Here is a 22,120-nt window from a genome sequence, read left to right on the forward strand (position 1 = left end):
ATGGAGGGCGACATGACACCATCGGACCCGCCAGATTGCGAGCAATCCGGGTAAGCTTAGGTTTTTTTTTGTCTCTTCTGCAGATCGAAGGGAGTATGTGGCATCATCAAGAGTGATGTTTTGTTGATGCTTTACTTGAATGAAGAAGAACAGAGATAGCAGGAGGTCACGTAGATCTTATATTTCGCCGCTTTGATTACTCCTGACTTCATGGTCTTGGAGAGTTTGCTTCTACATGGAAACGAAGACCTTGGAAAACATTAGACAGGGAAGAAAGTGGAGAAAGTCAAGTCTAAGCGCCATATGGCACGAAAAAGAAATCCTATTTCGGTAAGACTTGATCTGAATCGTAGTTCAGATCCAAGTCGGTTCAGTGAGGGTGACCGCGAAAGTCACCGAATGGGTCCATCTTTTCCTGTCCTGACTAAATAAAGTGGGAATCCGGGACAAACACGACTTCTTCTAACGCTAGAAGACCTCAGGAAGACACCCGGGACAAGAGTTCCGCACCTTTCGGTTAGATTTTATTCAAAATGTTTATTTATGATAGTCTTGAATCTATATTTAATATATTAGTGTCTTATACTGTTAGTGAAGATTTTTATGTTGTGCATAGAGGGTTAGTTATAGCTAGAATTAAGTTTCAGGATTCAGAGGAAGAAGATGTAAAAGGTCCTGGAATTGTTTCTATAAATCTTCTAGCATTGGCTGTTTTGATGTTATTAATGAAGTATGTGTATTGGACCATCGTCCACTCAATCGTATGACTAGAATTTAATCTGAACATTCAAAGCTCGATCTGATCATCACATGCATCAATCCGATGGTCCAAAACAAATCCACAATTGATGAACATCAATCAGACAGCTGAGGACTCTCCCATCCATCAGAAAATGATCAAACGGCTATTAAAAATTTCGTAAAAAATCGGAAAAATGCCTTAAAAATCGGAAAATTCCTACAAAGTGGCATGTTTATAAGGGCCATAACTTTTGATCTGAAGTGGGCTTTTTTACTAGAATTTTTTTGGTGGTTTCCTCTCATCACTGCCTATTTTCCAACTACCGGACTGCCTATAAATAGGCCGTGAAGTGATGTTAATTTAATGTTTTGTGTGGTACTCAAAATTTTGCAAACTTTGCGAAATAAAAGAGTTTTCAGAGCATCCATCTCTTGTATTCTTCGTGTAGCTTCTAGAAAATGGCTAGTCTGAGTGAAACAAAGCCCAAGGGGACGTGAAGAGGAGTGTTTTCATCAAAAGGTTAGTGAATTTCTTATATATGTTGGAGTAAGACGTCAAGGCACCAGGCAAAATGTACGGGCTCATGATGATATGAACATTAAGAGAGCATTACTAAAACAGAGGTGAAAAAAAAATTATATTGGGAATGGATTTCATTTTAAGATTTTTATTAACTTCAATTTACGTTTAGAAAACACCCTTATTTGCATATACCACTTAGTTCTTTCTGTTTTGATCTTTGGAAGGAGATAAAAATATAAAGATCATCCACTCATCCTTCTCATCTTTCCTCACTCTTAAAGAAACCGTAATTAAAATCTTAACACATGTCCTCTCTGTGGATCGACCTTTGCTCACTCTATATTAGGTTATTTAGTGAATAAGGAATTATAAATTTATTGCATATGTTGATTTGCCTAAAAGTACACATTATATATGCTTAAACAATCGACTTATCAGTTCATAATGTGCATTTATGGTTATTTTAATGTATAAACATGTGTATATTTCACATAAATAACCCAAAATTTTACGTGGTATCACCTCCTTATGGATCGACCCCTTGCTTACCCCATATATATATTATAGTATCTTACTGTAAATTTATTGTTGTCGTTGAAGTGTAAACAAAAACAGCAACATAAACCCTTAAATTCATCATCTGATGTCATTGTCGGGGAGGCAAGGAAATTTTGATTTCTGAGTTCTCTTTTTTCTGAAGTTTAAGATTATTTATAATCTGGTTTCTATATCTTGGGCCAAATTTTTAAGAGCTGAAATATTTATGATGCTGCAGGTGAGACGAAGCACCAGGTGATCTCCAAAATTTTATCTTTTGTTATTTTCTTCACTCTTATTTTGTTTCATTGTCTATGTACGGTAGAAGATCTTCGACCCCACACATAGAGGAACTAGAAACTTTTGGAAAATCTAATAATCTGGAGGAATTTGGTGGATAATTCAATAGGATATTGGGGAAGTGATTGAGGATATGTCTAATCTTCCTAGCGATAGTAATAGAGTGATGAGATTGGGAGAATTTCATGATCCAGTTGATAAGATCAAACCTAGAGTCCATAACAGTATTGATTTCAATGTGACTTTTAAAATACATCATCTTCATCAGATTTTGTCTTCTTTTATGTAAAGTTGAATGAGGATATTTACGAGTACCTCTATGGATGTGTAGAGAAATGTGTCTCTTACAAAAATTTCCAACTAGATGCACCAGGGGGACCCCTGCTGTTGTACAACACAATTTTTCACTAAAAAATACGTCAGATTACATTCTAACAGCCCAGATATGTACAGTAGGATATGTGATTGGGCCCATTAATGTTCACTTTCATGGTATGCATGTAAATGATCCAGTCGAAGATGAAACTGTTGGGATGTTGAAGTACATATGAGAGATGTGCAGTTCAGTGTTGGGCGAATTTTTGTACCAAGTATGAAAAAAATAGACAGCACCAAACCTCCTGTGTAGTGCAATTTTTGGGCATAGAACTATACTAAATGGAGTAAAAAGGAGCAGGATAAGAGAAGAAAAGAGTAAGATAAGGAGGACAAATCAAAGAAGAAAGAGAGAAAAAGGGAGAGAAGAAGAACAGGATAATGATGAAGAAAAAAAAGGGGTAAATAAGGAAGAAAAAATCGAAGATGAAAAGAGGAGAAAAAAGAAGAAGAAATGAGGGAGAAAAGTATGAAAGAAAGATGAAGGAATGAGAAAAAAAGACGGAGAGAAGGAGAAGAGGGACAAATGGGGGATGAGAAGAAGAAGACAAGCGGGAGAATAGCGGAAAGAGAAGAAGAAGAGGAAAATGAAGAATAAGTGAAAGAAAATATAGGAAAAAGGTGCAGAATGAGAGGAGAAGAAAATGAGGAAGATAAGGAAGAAAAAGCCAAATATAATAAGAAGAAACAAAGAAGAATAGAAGAAAAGAAAAGAGGAAAAATGAAAACTAAAAGAAGATAAAAAAGGGCACCCAAGGGGGGATGTAATATATATTTAAGAGATAATATTCGGTCTCAGTCCAGTTTGACCCACTGACTGAAACCAGCCCTGTTCAATCCAGTCTGACCAGTCTCCAGTCCTAAATGTCAAACCCTAGTTAGTCGCAGTCATTTTATGAACCAGAGATTCGGCGGAGAGATAGAGAGAGAGCCCTTTAGAAGTTCACATAATCAGACCTATGGTGACTTAGAGGGAGAAAGAGAGAAAGGGAGAGGGCACTAGTACACAAGCTGACTTATTTTCAGCCATATTTATGAGCCATAGGTGGGTCAGCCGAGACTCAGATAAAGATTAAAGTGAAGAGAGAGAAATATAACGAATGCTATACAAAGGATGAGAGAGAGACACCCAAGAACAGAGTCCACAAAGATCTTCACAACATCCAGCCAGGAGAGAGACATATGATACCTATGAAGATCCTTCTTCATCTGAAGAGCTGCAACCATGCCTGATAGAATTGGAAGATGCCCCATCATCAAAAGCCACTCCTGAGCTGCCTCTCGCAGCGGCGCCGCCAAGATCACTGCTCTCGGTCTCAGACCCATCTTCCTCTCCCAACCCCATCATCGCCTCCGCCGTCATCAAGATGGCGACGGCCCGATGAACTGCCACGTCAGCCCTACGCACCAGCCAATGGGCTCTCTCCCTCTTCGACCGGGCTATGCTCGACAGACGCTGAGCGGCGCTAAGCTTCTGGTGTGCCGCAGGTTCACCCTTGGCCCTCCCCTTGGAGTAACTTCTCTCGCAATGGTCAGATGGAAGAGAAGGCCTGTTCATCCTTTTCCCTAAGAGAGAGAAATGGAATGAAAGAGAGTAATTAAATAAAAATAATAGGAAAAATTAAAGAGGTGAAGAAACCTTGGAAAGAGTGGCCCCCAAAAGAAAGTTTCTTGTGCGATCGTTGCTTGGCGTACTTGTTGGGCAGCTCCAGGCGCCTCGGTCTTAAGCAGAAAGCAAACATGGGGGGCTTTGAATTGTTGACTTCGTTTGAGGAGCTTAGACACGTTGACTTGGCTGACTCCCATTCTTTTAGTTGCTGCTGATACTGTTCCCACAGGGGAGGCTGAAAAAAGGAAAAAAGAAATCATCCGGTTAAATTGTTTATAGAACTAGTTTGGACAAAGATATCAATCGGTCCAGATTCTTTCTTTTCTCTATTAACCATTTTCACTAGAACGTTGACATTTTAGTCAATAAACAACTAATAGAAGAGAAGGAAATAGATGGATCTGAGAGGCCAGGGAAGACGGCCCTTTCAATTGGCCAACTGGCCGAAGTATATAAGATTATAACATTAAGTTCGTATGGCACACGATGTTGTCCTTGGCTAACATGTTTAGACTCCGAAAATAATTGCATGAACAGTGGATGAGCTTATTATGAGTGACGATTATAACAATCACATTCGTGGCCCTTATTCTGAGGTGAAAACGCTCAGCATGGAAATCCAATTTTTCGAATTTTTATTTCTAAAATCTCTATGTTAGGTGTGCCCCAGTTATTATAAATGGACCAACTATAACCGACCCAGTGATCATGCACAGACAACTTCAGAACAGAAACCAAAAGTTTAAACACAAAAAGAGCATCCAAGAAGATCATGCACCCATTACAAAGACATATTATAGTGTTCCAATATGTGTTAGTTCCAAGGGAAATTTGCAGGTATATTAAGGCCCACCATGCACAAATCCTACACCCTAATACAAGAATACAAGACGGGGATTTGGTAAAGCAGCAATTAAAATCAATGAACAAATAATAGCAAAGAATCAGAAATTTTAATATGGCGTATGCCAGAAACAACATGGAGAAATGAGAATCAGTGTTTCTCCCCCCAAGAAACCAGACTAGCAAAAAAATATCGAACTGTATTTATATTCAATTCAGAATAGTAGTAAACCTGAAACTGACGAATTAAGGGGACGCCCTTCCTTCGTCTTCTCCACAGCCAGTGCTCATAGATAAATTTAAACAACTCTGCGGGCATATCTTCACCCGCCAGCACTTGAATCTCAGCCTCTGTAAACTCAACCCCTTGCTGCAAAAATGCTTCTTTCTCAAGTCTATCCATCGCCTTCTCAACCATCTCTTCCGACAATCCATCGAACGCAACACCAATCCCAGAACCCGAATTTCTAAATTCAGAAATCCACTCCTCATCTTCGCAATCCAGATCATAAACTACACGAGATTGGTCCAGTGCCATATCCAAATCTGTCCCAATTTCCCGAAAATAACACGAAGTCCGAACAAATGGCAAAATTTCACTCGCCAATGCATCATAATCCTCAACAAAAGAGACCCCTGGAATGGGAATATGTCTCACAGACGCGGCTCTTAGGTTAAGATCACAGCATTCTTGATATATTTCTTTGAAAACAGACCATTCTTTCCTGTCAGGGAATTCCAAAGTCCAGTCCTTACCTCCTTTCCACATCATGGCGTGAGTAAAACGATTTGTTGCCCCAGGTTGCAAAGGCTGATGGGCCTTGTAAAAGTATCGTCTCATGCTTGAAACTTTAACAGTTACGAGCCATTCTTTATTGTTATCTGAGTCAAGAACAATATCAGCATCGTGCTCTCTCCATCCTCTGTCTCCAGAGACCACAAGAATATTTGCCTTGCACGACACCAAGTCAAAGCTTTTCTTCAAGCTGCTTCCAGAGACAAAATCAGAGTCTTTTTCGAAATTTGATCGTTTTCTCTTGTGATGTTGCCGTTTTCCGTGAGGTCTGAGAGAGTTTGGGCTGATCAAGCTCTCATAGACATCATTAGATATATTCCATTGGTTTTGACCGACTGATTTAGCAGGAAAGATTGGGTCAGAGCAATTTCCGGCAATGGAACTGGACAGACTTCTCTCACATAGTTTTGTCTTGTCTGTCATTTCAGGGCTTTTCAAAGAGGTACCAATTTTTTCTAGACGCTTGAAATGAAGAAAGAGAAGCAATGCAGACATACGGTCAAAAGAGATAGAAAATTGACAACTCTCACGCTGGTCTCCCATCCAGGAATGACGAGCGTAACCTTCCCACAATGACTTTTCCTCTTTCTGCGACATAAATACAAGGGATCAGCAGACAGATACTACATTTTTATCACAATCACAGCAGAAATAAATCGTAGATTTTGTATGACTACAAACTGTTTTGTCCGAAAATTGAGAAAAGATAGTCCATTTTATCATTAACCTAGGTTCGCCTTAATAGATGAGCGATCATATAACAGGACTACGATAATAAGAGTTCAAATAAAATCAACCATCGATTCACACATCAAAGAACCATTAAGAAGTTGATGGTTTCCACTACTGTTAAAATGGAACAAATTTTTTTTTGAAAACATATGAGGCAGTCACCCGAACAAATCGATAACATTAAAATGGAACAGATAATTGTCACGTCATTAAATAGCCAAAAAAAAATCTGGGAAACAACTTGCGTTAAAAGAAAAACTTGAAAATTTTCAAATAAATTTTTTTTGAAGGAACTTTCAAATAAAACTAAGGTAACCGATTTCAGAGATATAATAGAAACCAACTGAAAAGAGGTAACAATGATTCCGAAAAGATTAACAGCAGAGAACCACCTTGCAGTAGGACTTAACTCCACTTGTACAGAAAAGATCCATCAGATTTCCATACGTGCTCGCAGAAACAGGCAAAACTTTTATATCCACACAAAGCTCCTTGAGCTTACGATCAAGGTACGACCACCGAGAGCTATCTGTGCTAAAAAACTTGTACATGCAAAAGAACAGCGGCCGTCCTTTACCTTGCACATTCGAAATTTTTAATCCCACCGATGTCGAAGGAAACTTTTGCATTGTCAACTTATCACACCTACTAAGTTGATCAAACATTGTTAAGAACAGGCATAGAACTTTAACTGCGTCCAAAAGCTGTCCTCGAAGAGAAAGAAACCTCAGACCCAGTTTGTTATCAAGAAACACAATTTCCATGAGAACCGCCGGCCACAACGGCAATATTTTACGGTGATGATACAAAAGGAAGTCTTTCTGCATCCAAATATATTCCGAACACCTTGGGGATCGTAACATGAACTTCCGCAAATTTATGTTTTGTTCCAAGGAGATGTCAGTTGTCTTCTTATGAAGAGGGGAAAACCCACTTAGAAGAAAAAAATTCTTAGAGCAAGAAAAGTCGAAAAGGATACCGTTTTCTTTCTGCTTATTTTCCAAAATTTCACCCTTCTTGCCTGGGCGCCTTCTAATGTAGACACGAGTGCATTCCAAATGATCGTTGCAGTTTACTCTGTTCTTCTGCTTGGGAAACTCAGCAGCATTTTCAATACCATTTCCGTTTTCAACAAGAAATTCTGGAAGATTTTTCTCACGGCAGGCCTTTGATTTATACTTAAAAATACCATTGGATAACGCTTTCAGTCGATTTGTGGACCGACTCAGCCAAGATATGATGGGTTCCGATTCCAACTCACTGGTAGAACAGTTATCATCCAACATATTTTCGTCTTTCACATTACATCTCAGTTTACCTCCGCAAAACTTGCTCATGAACTCGCTAGGGAGTAACAGAAGTTTGAATTTCTCATCTTGGAGGTCGATCCATTCTTCATCACGGTCGTCATACTTGACATAATGCAGCTTTGTTATGGGATTGTAATCCTTAACAAGCCCAAGGTACCAAATCTGATCTTTAGACCAGAAGATACTAATTCTGCGTTTCAAAATCCAATAGGGATCAACAGCCCTTGTGCAGACTTCATAGAAGTGTCTTTCTTTCTTAACACAGCCTTTCTTAACCAATCTTTGATGATCTGCTCCATTCAGAGAAGAAGATGAAGAAGGCAATGACTTGCCTGGTGAATCATCAGCACATCTCGGATCAAAACGAGAAGATAGCATCTCAGCTGCGTTCTGTTCAAGCTTCTCCTCATCTTCTTCTTCGCACCCCCAAGATCGGTCAGTTTTCTCACACGGCCTATGGCTTCTTTTGGCCTTCTTAAAAGTTTTGAGCAATGAGAAATCGTTGATCGGCTTTGAATGTTCAGAGGAATTCCATTGGCCGGACCCATTTTCCTTTTCTTCAAGTTTCTTCTTTTTCCTGCCAGATCGAGATCTGGGTACTGACAGATCCTTTTGAAAATTGCTCCCATGTTTTGATTTCAGGAGCTCCGGAGACTGCTTCGAGATCGCAGTTGAATTCCTCCTTTTCAAGACTCCACGCGGTCGCCTTGGTACATTCAATCCAATTCCAAGAGTGATCGGATCTCTGCCGTAAGCGCATAATTTCGACTTATCTGCCGCATTCTTCAGATCATCGGCGACATTGATCGAAAATACCTTCGAGTCGCTCAGATTCAGAGACTTATCAGCGGAGGAATCCAATTCCGATATGATTGAAATGTTTGAATTGGCGCCGCCTCCCCGAACATCAGAAGAGATGATACTTGGTGTCGATGAATTTCTCCTTCCTTTGCGCGAATGCCCACGAGGGAAATTATTTTCTTTTGTTGGACGAGATTTCTGCTCTTGCAACGTCGGTAGATCAAGCGTAGCCGATACTCTGGATGAACGCTTGCAAGCATGCTTATCGCGTCTATTTTCCATTAAAATTCCTCAATCTGGAAACAGGATGCCAAAGCCCGTGATCATGATCCTCCATCATACGCGAGGCGGGATGCAGCACCATGATTCGAGATCTGAAATTGGAACTACATCCATGGGCACACGAAATCTTCAGATATGAAATCCTACAAAAATGATCAACGATGAGAAAATTGTATAGACATGCGATCGATAGTCGGAACTCCCCCAAAACCACGTACCTACGCCGAAACCGCGCCGTTCGTAGAAATCGCTCCTAGGATCAAACATAGAATAAGAAGATGAAATCAGATTCCAGCTAATCTCCAAGCTCAAGGGGAAGAATCTGTCCGATTTCTTGGATATTTCTGCAAAAATAGGTGAAGATCATCTAGGGTTTCCCCGGTTCCTATGGAAGAAGAGGGCCTCAATAAAAAACAATAATAATAACAATAAAGACAGGACTATCTTCCCGCAATCGTCCCATCTGAGCCGTCAGATTTCGATCCAACGGGTTAAAATTAGAAAAGTCAACAAAGCTTACGTGGACGGTGGGATTTGCTCCCACGTATCTAAACGGTTCAGATGGAACTGAAACGTTATACCCTTCGATCCGTCATCCGTCCATAGCGTTCTAACCGTGGTAAATGAGTGGATAACGGGACGGGACGGAAGACGGTAAGAGATTCCGGTCGGTTTCTCTCATCCATAGAGTTGCTTCTGCTCCTTCACACCGTCTTCCTTATAGTGCACAGACGATGACGGGACGGTAACTTCACCCGGAGTGACGGGAAGATTGACCCGCCCAGGAGTTCGGACGATTGACAGGATGAAGAATCGTCCAACCGTCCCCAGACGAGACAATTGTTTCGTCCACGGATGAAATAACTGTCCCGTACGGGGCCTTGGACGGCAGACGGGACAGTTTGAGCATCCTACGGGAGTCATGTATCTGTCTGAGAGCTCGAGATGGAATTTGACATGTGTTGTGCTATGTGTCAAATTCCAAGTGGCCTAATGCACTGCCTCGTCCCTGACGTGGGATGGACGAGAATGTCTTGGACGAGACAGTTTTGGACGGGATGGGATATGGACTAAAATATTTGGGATGGGACGAACTCTGGACTGGACGGTTTGAACGAATTTCTAAAAATTGGGACATAGGATGGGGCGATATTGGTCCCGTCATATCCCATCCTTCGTCCACATCTTGGACGATCTTGTACTATAGTCTTCCTTCCAAAAGAAAGGGGTTAAGTTACGAGGGGCTTGGTCTACATGCATGACCATCAAGTCGGTCTTACGTGGCATTGTGTTATTGCCAATAAAAATTAGGAAAAAAAAGTCACGAGGGGTGAAGCATGGGCAGTGTATCTGTCACTGCCCAGCAGCGGATTAGAGCTGGAGCATTGGACAGATGACTGAACAGATAGCTTTTCGTTATCCGTCGTTAGTCATCCGTCATCTGTGACGGATGACTAATGACCGATGACCAAAATCGTCCGTTCCGTCATCTGAACGTCCGCTCCGTTTCATTTTTTCCAATGGACGAGTGACGGAACGGACGAATGACGGTCTTGTGACGATGACGTCCACGGATCTTTATTGAAATATTCATCACTAACTTTAGATCATAAACTGGGCCGATTTTTATTGGGCCGAGACAGTACTATATAAACTCCTCTCTGTCCGTGGCCCAAGGGTTGCCCTTCAGTTGCTTTGGGGGGGATGGCAGTCAGAATGCTGTTCTCGGTGGACTTCTGGAGAATGGCGGTCTTGTGGACGCTATCTCTCCTCCAATCCTACTATATGTTGATGATGAATGAGTTTTTCTTGTTTTCGCGGCAATCTATTGCGGAATTGCCTTGCGATTGGCGCTCGGGAAGAAGATTTGAGGGGCCTGGGAGGCCTATCTGCATAATCACTGGAGTGAGTCGATTGGATTACCCATGCTTCATTTCTTTGCAGCGGATCCGCGTGAACTTTTAATGAATTTCAGGCGACATCTGGCATCGGCGAGGCGGCAGCCAGATCGCTGGCTAAGATGGGATATTGTGTTGTTCTAGGTAAACATCCGAGGACCAAGTGAAGTATTTCGTTATATAGATTGTTGCAATCGATTTGGAAACGAGATTTGTTGAAAAATAAGTTGGGTATTGCGGATTCTACCATTTAGATCATCGATAGCTTAATTTTAGTGCCAAAATTCATCATGTATCGCTGTAGACTCCCTGAAACTTTCTTCATGACAGCTGGCCGTTCTCCGGAACTGCTTTCCAAGGTACATTTGGACTTGAATTTGGGTACAATTCGTTCGAAATTTTTGAAAAACTAATTTTTTTTGCTCGTGCTTTGCTTAGATTGTGGGAGAAATAGAGGAGCAAGTTAAGGATGCTGACGTGAAAACCTTCGTGCTTGACTTGTCTTGTATTCGGTCAATTATGAAGTTCAAATCTGCGCTGGAACAGTGGCTCACAGACTCCGCATCTCATTTTTCTGTCCAAATCCTGATAAACAATGCTGGGATATTAGCAACAACTCATAGACTTACTCCAGATGGATTTGACCAGTAATTACTCTAAATAATTTTATGTAACTTGCAACTGATATTTCCTCAGTTAACATAAAAAATTCCTTCTTTTCCGATGGAACTTCCTTTTTGGCAAGAAATTTTCTAGATTCCAGTAACTTAATTACATGTATCAGGATGATGAAGACGAATTACCTCGGTGCCTTCTGTTTGACCCATCTTCTCCTACCTCTGCTCAAGAACAGCCCTGTGGCTTCTAGAGTCGTTAACGTGACGTCATTCACCCACCGCTGTGGTGAGCAAGTTTTTCTTGACTCCATCGTTTCTTTTGCAATGATGGGTTACGATCAAGTCTTGAGAATCATGGCTAATTTGGTACACTCTTCAGTTTCCTCTGTTCAGGCTAATGATGGAGATTTGGCAAAGACGATGGATTGGATATCATCATCAGAGGGATATCCATTTGCGCGCACCTATGAGATCTCAAAATGTAGACTATCAACGCTTTGAAGCCTCTTGAGAACGTACTTCTTGAGCTGACTTTCTATTTTTTCTAACAGTTTATTTGCTTTTATTCACTCGTGAGATTCATCGACGGCTTCAATCTTCCCAGCTTGCTGATAAAATCTCTGTGGTGTAAGCCTATTGTCCCTTAGACTCCATTTTTTTGCTGGTTTCTTTTACTGATATTTATCCTCAGTTCATATTTATGAATTAAATCGACCCCAGTAAGGCAATTTCATCAAAAATTTCAGCGCCGCTGATCCTGGCTTTGTTGAAACAAAGATCATGCGGGAGCTTCCCCAGACCCTGTCATGGCTGGCCTTCAAATGTCTGCGGAGTTTGAGACTCCTGCAAAATGCGGAGTCTGGAGTTTCTGCAGTTCTTGATGCTGCTCTTGCACCACTTGTAAGCTTAACTCTCAAAAAAACTGAAATTAAGTTTAATTATTAGTTGCCGATTTTAATTAAAACTTATATTCTCTTAGGAAGCATCAGGGCAGTATTTTTTTGGCGGTCAGGGGAGAAGGATCAAGCCATCTGCCATTTCTTATGATCAGAAACTTGCGTCAGAACTTTGGACCAGTTCATGGAGACTTCTCTGCCAAGCAAATTCCGACCTAAAGTTTGGCGAGTGCCTCTTTTCTTGAAGATCCTTGCCTTGGAGGTACAAAGGGTTTTACGGAATTTTCCAATTTGAATGAGGAAAAATATACCTGATATAATTTTTTGCTTTTTGTGATATCCCTATCTTAATCACTTTCAACAATAGGGATCCTAGAAATCTGTATTTTTCAACAGAAGTCAAACATTCAGGTTTTCCAAGCTAATTTGTTGTATAACATATTCCTGATATCTAGGTTCTCAGACGTCCATAATTAACATAAAGGCAGTCATCTTGTAGTATATCAAAATATTTGTGAGGGGAAATTTTTTGAAGGGTCAAAATGATAATATAATTTTACAGAAGTTATATTCTCAGAAACTAGAGAGAAAAATAATAATAATCATATAAATTTGGGAATTTTTTGAGACGAGATAAAATTAATATCAAAATTTCAAAGTCAAGGCTTTAAAAATGAACTTATTGATGTCAGAATTAGAGAAACATGATGAACATAGGATTCCAAGACATAAAAATTGTGCAATTTGGAGATTCTAGTGGCGAGATATGGATCTCTCAATTCATACCCAAAAATTGTGACTCGCATAGGGATGCGGAGGTCAAACAAAGATTTGGGGGTCAGGTCTCTATAGAATTTGTAATATTATATATCAATGGAAAGAGGACTCAAAATTGCATAGAATGTCATTGAAATTATGAGATTAGGTTGAGTCATGAGTGATAAAAATGTTGCTAAATATACTGGGAAAGATTTGTGATGAACTTGAGGTAACTAGGGAGGATTCAATCGAACTCTATATTGTTTCTAATCTAATTCCAATTTCATCATATTTTTAGTCAAAGTAAGTAAGAGTACATCTTTCCTACTGAGAATCCCTAAAAATTAAGCCTTAAATCAAGTTCAAAGCTCATTAATCACCTCATGCTTCCTTTTTGTAGTATTTCATCAGTTTGTCAAGAATTCTCCCTCTTCTTTGGATGGATTGAGGAGATATTTGCACCAAGAGGACCGTCGCCAATTCAACAATGCAAATCAATCTACTCTTGACCAAAGAAATATGACTACACATCCAATTGATCGAGGATTTTTTAGTATCTTTCTTTTGAAGAGAAATAGAGAGATCTCCGTCCTCCATTGTTCTTAATAAACTTGGACAATCGAGATGATGCTGGATGGCATCACGGGAGAGGCCATGTCCTGCACGTCGTTGGTCCATAGTGGGATCCAACGACTCACATTCATTCATATGTACCTGCATAGAACTTCAAAATGGCAATCTCATATGGAAATATTAAAAAACACGATAGAGTATAAAAAGTTGTCAATGAATATTAGTATGAGATCAATCCTCTTTGGGCTCCTATGGGTCTTACTGTTCCATGAAGGTGATGTGATGACCCCATGTAGCTGTGTTGACTGGTTGTAACACCTTCCCATTGGTGCATCCATGTCATCTATTGTCGTGGGCATTGTGCCAATACCGTTTAATGATTTTTAGGCCCTAAAATTTATTAAAATTATGAAATTACTAATATAACTTATTAAATCCATATCTTTTAATTTATAAGGTATATTTAATTAAAATGTATCCATTGGTTTCTAATTTTTATCTTTTTTGAATCCATGCCTCGTGAAATAAATAATTATACATACAAATGATTATTTTAGAAGAATCACTTGTTTGACTTAAAAAATCAAACTAGGACAAGTTTGATTCTTCTGACTGCTTCCTTGTTCATCCACTTAAGTCTGGAAATCACAAAAACAAATTGTGGTCAATTTGAAATGGTTTGACCTTGAGAAAGGTCAAATATGAATAAAAGATCTAAGTAACCGTCATTTGATGTAAAAATTATGGGGCGAGTAGAACAGCTGGGTAATGGTGAAAATATCATAAAATAATGATAACATGCATCATAATCATGAGAATTAGTCATTAGTTATAGTGAAGGATGATATAAACGAATGGATGCTATGCATGTTATCACTGACCACTTCGGTGTGAAAAGCATGGCCACATGTATATGTGACACCCACGCATAGATGTGGCACAAGTGTCTCCATGCGTGGACGACATAAAATATAAAAGTGTGGATGTGACACACACTGATGTGTTGCCACGTCACACTTAATCATTTAAAGATGTTATGTTCTTGTTTTTTTGTGTTGGTACACATGGCCCTCTATAGTCATACATTGAGAACGGGGTGACAAAATCTAGCCTACCGCTGACGAATCTTCAGATTAATTAAGGGCATGAAACCCTAGACATGACACTGTGGTGGCAACAAGAAGGATAGAGAAATATTTAATTAAAATCAACGACTAGAACTCTTCGAACTTCAGGGCTTAATATCTGACAATCCACAAGGCTGATTGAGCTGAAATTTTACAAGCAGCCCTTTTTTCTCTCCTCTATTGTCCATGTGCTGGGATCTATATGATGAATCCATGATCATCGTATAAACAGCTTTGAACTCACTTTCTATCTTTTTAAGTTGATTAAAAGAGAATGAAGTATTAAGGATCCATTAAGTGTATCTCATAGGTCAACAAAGAAGAAGAGATGTCTGCATCAGGAAAATGTTATGGTCCAGTGGAACATAAGGGCCTAAGGTAAATATTCTCACCTTACATTGATTCATCTCCATCACATTTATTAGGTTAGATCCATTTGATTCTCTCTCCATAGTCCATTTCACAATCATCTCCATTTCTCATTTCATCATATTTGTCTCACATAGTCGTCTCATCTCCATTAAGTCATAAATCCATATTCACCCATTTCTTCCATTTCTTCCATTAATTTCATCGTCTCTTTTAATCATTACTTATTCATGTCTTCCTTCATCTCAATCTCCTATTTTTCAATCTCTTGGTTCACGTCCTACAATCTGATACTTGTATTACTATTTCTCATGTTCTAGTTAATCTGATATCTTGTTGTTTTCCTCGCCTCGTTATCTCCTTTTTATGTGTACATCTTCCAATCTCTGGTAAATATCTATTTAATGAGGATTAAATCCCTGCTCATCGCTCGTTGTAGTTATTAGCTTGATTTATTTGCATGAGTATCTGATTTCATGTAATTTGTTGATTAATAAGCTCAAAAAACATCAACAACATAAATTAACCCATGGTTTGATTTTATCACTGCAGCTTGTTGATAACACCCTTCAGCTTGTCATGTAGTGAATGATGACAAGCCTTGAAATGTCTCCAAAATACATGTGTTCATGTCCAGATTTTTCTCAATCACTTTCTTCTTATTATATGAGTTCTTCTTAAGACATAATAGGATGTGTAGTACCCACCACCAATTGATGGGAATTACTCTATGATGACCAATCTGTGCTTAGGTCTCCACCCTAGAGGTGACTTTGGGTGGGACACTACTACCAGAAGTGGTCATGATTCTGAACATCATAGGAGACAATCAGCCTTATTTAGTTATGCACAAAACTTTTATCCATATGTTGCAACTAAAAAATATATATACAAAAAGTAATATAATCAATTTTTTTTATAAAAAAAACATATTAACATTTCAGAAGACCTAAAATAATGAAAATTATGATAATTATCTAAATCAAGGACTCAATGATCAACATAAATTCAAATGGACTACTGTTCAGTAATTACTCATAATCTAAAAAAACAATAAGAATAATTATTAAACATGAACATAGGTACCATAATTATCATCAGGAGGGATAGGAGGAGACGGGAACAAAGGAAAAGCGGAAGGAGAAGAAGGATGAGGGGAATGATAAGGACAAGAATGCGAAGGAGAAGGAGAAGAATATGAATAAGAATAAGAAGAGGAAGAAGGAAGAGGAGAAGGAGAAAAATGTGAATAACAATAAGAAGAGGAAGAAGGAAGAGGAGAAAGAGAAGAAGAGAAGAAGAGGAAGAATGAAGAAGATAAGGAGGAGAAGAAGAAGAAGAAGAATAAAAAGAAGAGGAAGAAGGAAGAGGAGAAGGAGAAAAATGTGAATAACAATAAGAAGAGGAAGAATGAAGAAGATAAGGAGGAGAAGAAGAAGAAGAATAAGAAGAGGAGGAAGAAGGAAGAGGAGAAGGAGAAGAAGAACAAGGAAGAGGAGATGTAAAATTCTAGTAAAGAACGATGGACATGGAGGTATAGTTCTGGATCGTCCGGGACATGAAAGATGGACGGGATGGGACGAAGATCGTCCTGTCCAACGTCTGGAATCAGTGCAGGGACACGGACGGGACGGTTTTTTCATCCGAGACCTCCGGACGGCACGGTTTTTTGTCCGAGCAGATGAAAACCATCCCGTCCATTCGTCTTGGGACGAATTTCCATTGCGGTTTTCATTCAACCTCGCGGACGGGACAATTTTTTTGTTCTGGGACTAAAAAACCATCCCGTCCGCATCCCTGCACTACTGTAGTTCTGGCTCGTCCGGGACGTGGACAATGGACAAGACGGGACCAAGATCGTCCAGTCCGATGTCTGGAATCAGCGCAGGGACGCAGGCGGGACGGTTTTCTCGTCCGAGACCTCCGGACGGGATGGTTTTTCGTCCGAGTGGACGAAAACCGTCCTGTCCGTTCATCTCGGGAAAACTTTTAGTCTCGGTTTTTGTCCTACCTCGCGGATGAGATGACTTGTTTTTGTCCTGGGACCGGGGAACCCTGGAAAATGGAGATTAATAGGCAAAGAAGCAGAGCAGGTCAGATATTCATTCAGGCAAAATTATGAATCGCGCAGCCAGTCTCTGGTTCCTCCTCCTCCTAGCCGTTGACGGCGTCGATCGGGTCGTGTCGACCGAAGACTACGACCGGATCTGCGACGCGGGCGACTTCCCCGACCCGATCGATCTCCGATCCGACCAGCTAACGGTCCTCCTCAACGGCTACTCCGAGGCGCGCCTTCCCCTCCTCCGCTCCCTCGCCGTCTCCTACGCGTCCCTCCCGTTCGTCGCCGCCGTCATCGTCATCTGGGGCAACCCCTCCGTCCCGTCCGCCCGCCTCGCCATCCCCACCGTCCATCGCCCCGGCGCCACCCCCATCTCCGTCGTCCTCCACCGTACGATCTCCCTCAACGCCCGCTTCCTCCCCCGCCGCGAGATCACCACCCGCGCCGTTGCCGTCTGCGACGACGACGTGATCGTCGACGCCGCCTCCGTTCGGTTCGCCTTCGACGTGTGGAGCACCCACCGCCGTCGGATCGTCGGGTTCTTCGCCAGATCCCACGATCTGACCCCGCGCGGGTGGATCTACACCGTCCATCCGGCCCGGTACTCGATCCTGCTGACCAAGTTCATGGTTCTGGGAACGGAGTACCTGTTCCGTTACAGCTGCGGGGGGGGCGAGGGGATGAAGAAGGCGAGGGGGGTGGTGGAGGAGGCGAGGAACTGCGAGGATATTCTGATGAATTTCGTGGCGGCGATGGAGACGGGATCTGGGCCGTTGATGGTGGGGGGAGATCGGATCAGAGATCTGGGGGACGTTCGGAACGATGGCTCGGAGAAGATGGGAGCCGTCGGATTGAGCGCTTTGATCGATCACAGGAAGAGGAGGGGGGAGTGTATAACCGAGTTTCACCGCACTCTGGGCGTGATGCCGCTGCGGTATGGGTTTGGGAAGATGGTGAAGGATGTGGGAGAGCAGGCGCTTTGCAGGAAGGGTGGGAAACTCGTCCTCTGCGATGCCCAGTAGAGATTTTCTCTTCTTTTTGAAAAAATTTACAACTTTTTTGGGATTTTTATCAGGAAAGTGTGTGATTTGGGGTGATGATTCCTGGAGATCCCTTTGGAAGTTAGTTTGTATACTTTTAATCAGATATCACAGGTTTGAGGAGATGAAATTTGTGGGCCATAGTTCTGGATTGTCCGGGACGCGGACGATGGACGGGACGGGATGAAGATCGTTCCGCCCGAGGTCCGGAATCAGTGCAGGGATGCGGATGGGATGGTTTTCTCGTCCCAGGATGAAAAGATCGTCCCGTCCGCAACCCGACATTGTCAATTTCGTCCTGTTCGGAGAAAAATCATCCCGTCCCTCTTCCGGACGAAAAAAATCATGTTTAAAATTTTTAAAATACTTTTCTAAGTTTTTAGGGAAATATGGAGGAGTGAGAAAGCGAAGGGACATATGTACAATTACTTTTTGGCAGCATCAGTTTGCGCACCCAAAAAAAATCAGGGACTTCGATGCAAAATGTCAAGGAATCGAGTAAGCGATGCCACATGGCAAGTTCTCAACCGTCAGAAGTGAATCAAGACAGATTTTCGTCCATCCCTTACCATCCATTGTCTGAGACCTCTGGAAAGGACGATTTTTTCATCCAACGATAGGAAAATCGTCCCGTCCGGTCGTCCTGGTTGGAATTTTTGTCCCGTTTTTCATCCAATCTCGCAGACGGGATGATTTTTTCGTCCTGGGACAAAAAAATTGTCCCGTCCGCGTCCCTGCACTATACTTGTGGCCCTTTTATGACCTTTTTCGTGTACTTGCTTTTGCCTAGTTTTGAAGATAATGTTTGAACAAATGGTTCCTGGACAATTATAGAACACCTATTTAAGTATATATGTATACCTACTTGAGAAATTGGTTTCTTCACCATTCACCTCGTATCACAGGTAAGAGGAGATGAAACTTATGACCCGTAAACCTCTTTCTTAGTTCTCTTGATAATTAATGAAAAGTATCCTTGTGATAAGAATCCCTGGAGGATTTACCTAGAGAAGAGGAAGAAGAAAAGAAGGCTAACTGCTGCTACGTGAGACCAAACATCAGGCAACTTATAGGCAGAGGACCCCGCCTATAAATAAGAGGATAAAGGAGTCATTCGGCATTCTTCAAGTTGATGGCGTCGGCATCGGGCTGAGCAGGAGATCCTCCTACTCAGAGGGAGACAAGAGCGATCCGCCTCATCTACCACTATCCTCTCTATCTTCTACTCAATTATAAATCTCCATCTCTCTATTTCTTCCTAAATTGGAGTTACATTGTACGTGGATCAACTCTATTTGGATTTTCGAGTATTGCGAATTGGTAATCTTGATTTTCTTGATATTGAATTTTGTATTACTATTGAAATCTGTCCAAATCGATATTGTCGGAAGGGGGATTATATCACCTTGTGATATATCACCTCGACATTTACAGAACACCTTTTAAAGTGTATATATACATGACTACTAAAGAAATTAGGTTCTCTTTGAAATAAATGTTGGAAATTTCTGGGAAAAATATTTAAAATTCCGGAATATTTTTTTACTATGTTATATGCACAACATTTTATAAATAATATTTTCAAAGTAATATTAACATATGGATCTATATGATTGTGCATGAATGGCATAAATATGTATAAAATGAATGATAGCGTGCATTATTTTGATAAGCCCGTTACATCAAAATGATGGTAAATGAACGCTATGGATTAGGAAGCAGTTAGGAATCATCAATATCAGCATCTTTTTCAAATAACTTAAAGGTAAATGAGAACAACTATATGATAAGGCAGTTGATGTGTGCACTTAAGTGAAATCATAAAAATAGAAGGTATACTTTTGATGTATAATAAGAGAGATAGAGACAGAGTAAAAGGTATGATTGAGGGATTTGAGAGAGAAAGCTTGAGGGAAAGGAAAGAGAGACACTCTTCATTACGTAGACCATAAAAAATAATTATTTATTAGTTCTAATGTGACTGTATTGGAGAAAATAATGAGAATTAGGAGGAAAAATAAGCACATTTTTAAGTAAACCTAGTTTTCTACAAAGAAATTATGTTCGACATGCGATGAGTCATAGGATATTGTCTTTAGGAAAAAATTAATTACACATTACCCATTTTATTTACCACAATAATAAGTAAACCTAGTGTGCATGTCTCTAAGTCTAAGAATAATTTAGATTGTATATTATAACTTCAAGAGAATGAAATAGTGAGATAATTATGAATATATCATGGTTAATTGAAATATTATACTGGATTGAAGAGAAAAAATGTTTCCTTTTGTTACCTATAATTTTTTATTAATAAGAACAAGTTAAAATGTTGAAGGTTCTTCATATTTGTCATTTTTTTGACATAACCCTCCAGAGTATTTTGGAACTTGTGAAAAGACTTCCAAGTTTAGAAGTGTGATTTCTTTAGTTCTATGGTCTTGATGGGATATCTGAACAATTATGGCAGTGAAATAATGTATAAATTAAATCGGATTGAGAGTATAAAACCATGGATGAACACATCACCTTATGTGCAATAGATTCCTCTAATTATTTTGGACGAGTTTCTTCTAATCATTTGCATGTTCACCTTCTAGATATATCCACACAATCTATTGAATGTTAAATCCCGTGTTGATTATTCTAACTACCTCTTGAAAATATTATATATATTGTGATTATCAAGTCACACTAGAAATATATATATTTTGGATAGGATGAGTAATAAGGGCTGCCCAAGCCTGGTTTGCATGGGCACCTGAAAAGGGATGCCCCTCTCCCATTTTATAATTTATTAGGTATATTCTATAAAAGCCTGTATAACATGATTATCCACCAACATCTCAAGATCTAATGTGTGTGAACCTCTAGGCCTGAGTATCAGTTTAAATTAACTTTAAAGGCACAATAACATTTAATGGACAACCTTACAAATTAACTTTATTTACATACAATGTAATTTATCAAGGATCAATTTTCCCAAGTTGATTGGTTAATTTTCTAGCTACTAGGACGCCAAGCCATACCTTGGCATTCCGATAAAATGGAGTATGTAAACTCTCTCATGTAACCTTTGTTGGGTTCTAGAGGCCTTGATATGGATGAAAAAATCAAAACATTCCGCAGCGGAAGACTTGTGCGGAATCAAAAGGGCATTGATAAAACCATGAAACGAAGTACCTTTACATGGATCACCTCCGTGATTTCTTAGATTCCAGAGCGAGCCGAGTCGAGATACTCAAATGTGCAGCCTCTAGATGTATCAACGCGATCCTTGGCACATTGGATCTTTTCCTTCTCATTGAGAAGCCCTTTTCTACCTCCATCATCGTCTTTACGTCGTCCCAATTGCATCGGGCATGGAGAAGGTGTGTGTGGGAAGAAGGGAGAAGAAGGGAAAGGCCCCTGAATAATTCTGGCCAGGGTGAAATATTTTTAGGGCCTTTCCCTATTTATACTAAGTGGGTATTTTTCATAAAAACCCCCAAAACTTAAGTATATCTTCTAACGTCCAAAAGACCATTTGCATGTGACACTCTAGGCCCATGTATCATTCTAGTTAATGACTCTAGTGGCCCAATAACCTTTATTGACCTTATGAATTAATTAACTATATCATCATATAGATTAATTAATGTCGAATCGATTTAACCTAATCGATAGGTCGAGTCTCCAACACGTGGGCCGCCAAGCTACACCTCATGTTCTAGAAGATACAAAGGAGTGTGTATCGACTCAGTCATGGAACCTGTTCGTCATCGGTTACCATGTATGGATAATCCCTCATCCACTTCACGCTCCTTGGACGACTTAGGGTATGGTCAACTGTCAAATCCTAATCGGTCATCCGAGTTAGTACTAATGCATTCAGAAATCATTAGAGAACACTTCTCTGATATTTCATTGCCTTGGCCAAGGACTTCATCGCAT

The 22,120-nt window shown here is 40.3% G+C and overlaps 3 protein-coding genes across 4 annotated transcripts; 2 read left to right on the top strand and 1 right to left on the bottom strand.

Moving 5' to 3' along the window:
- Positions 1-3,476: 3,476 nt before the first annotated feature.
- On the bottom strand, positions 3,477-9,247 carry LOC144701062 (Enhancer of polycomb-like transcription factor protein). Of its 2 annotated transcripts, none has more exons than XM_078572749.1 (5): positions 9,068-9,247; positions 6,849-8,953; positions 5,161-6,312; positions 4,116-4,320; positions 3,477-4,042 (listed from the first exon to the last, which is right to left on the bottom strand). In XM_078572749.1, exons 2-5 carry the CDS (start codon positions 8,847-8,849, stop codon positions 3,666-3,668), a joined length of 3,735 nt encoding a protein of 1,244 aa, XP_078428875.1. In that variant the 5' UTR covers positions 8,850-8,953; positions 9,068-9,247; the 3' UTR covers positions 3,477-3,665. The 2 variants fall into 2 exon arrangements, with proteins under 2 accessions (XP_078428875.1, XP_078428874.1); XM_078572748.1 differs by having other exon boundaries at positions 6,849-8,992.
- Positions 9,248-10,536: 1,289 nt separating this feature from the next.
- Positions 10,537-12,597, top strand: LOC144701063 (uncharacterized). Its single transcript, XM_078572750.1, has 9 exons — positions 10,537-10,754; positions 10,825-10,891; positions 11,078-11,106; positions 11,186-11,394; positions 11,532-11,650; positions 11,744-11,845; positions 11,916-11,991; positions 12,111-12,264; positions 12,344-12,597. Exons 1-9 carry the CDS (start codon positions 10,554-10,556, stop codon positions 12,503-12,505), a joined length of 1,119 nt encoding a protein of 372 aa, XP_078428876.1. The 5' UTR covers positions 10,537-10,553; the 3' UTR covers positions 12,506-12,597.
- Positions 12,598-17,173: 4,576 nt separating this feature from the next.
- LOC144701064 (Nucleotide-diphospho-sugar transferases superfamily protein) lies at positions 17,174-18,330 on the top strand. Its single transcript, XM_078572751.1, has one exon. It carries the CDS (start codon positions 17,207-17,209, stop codon positions 18,167-18,169), a length of 963 nt encoding a protein of 320 aa, XP_078428877.1. The 5' UTR covers positions 17,174-17,206; the 3' UTR covers positions 18,170-18,330.
- The last annotated feature ends 3,790 nt before the right edge of the window (positions 18,331-22,120 follow it).

Source organism: Wolffia australiana, chromosome 3 (assembly GCF_029677425.1).
Source record: "Wolffia australiana isolate 7733 chromosome 3, ASM2967742v1".
Taxonomy (NCBI): Eukaryota; Viridiplantae; Streptophyta; class Magnoliopsida; order Alismatales; family Araceae; genus Wolffia; species Wolffia australiana.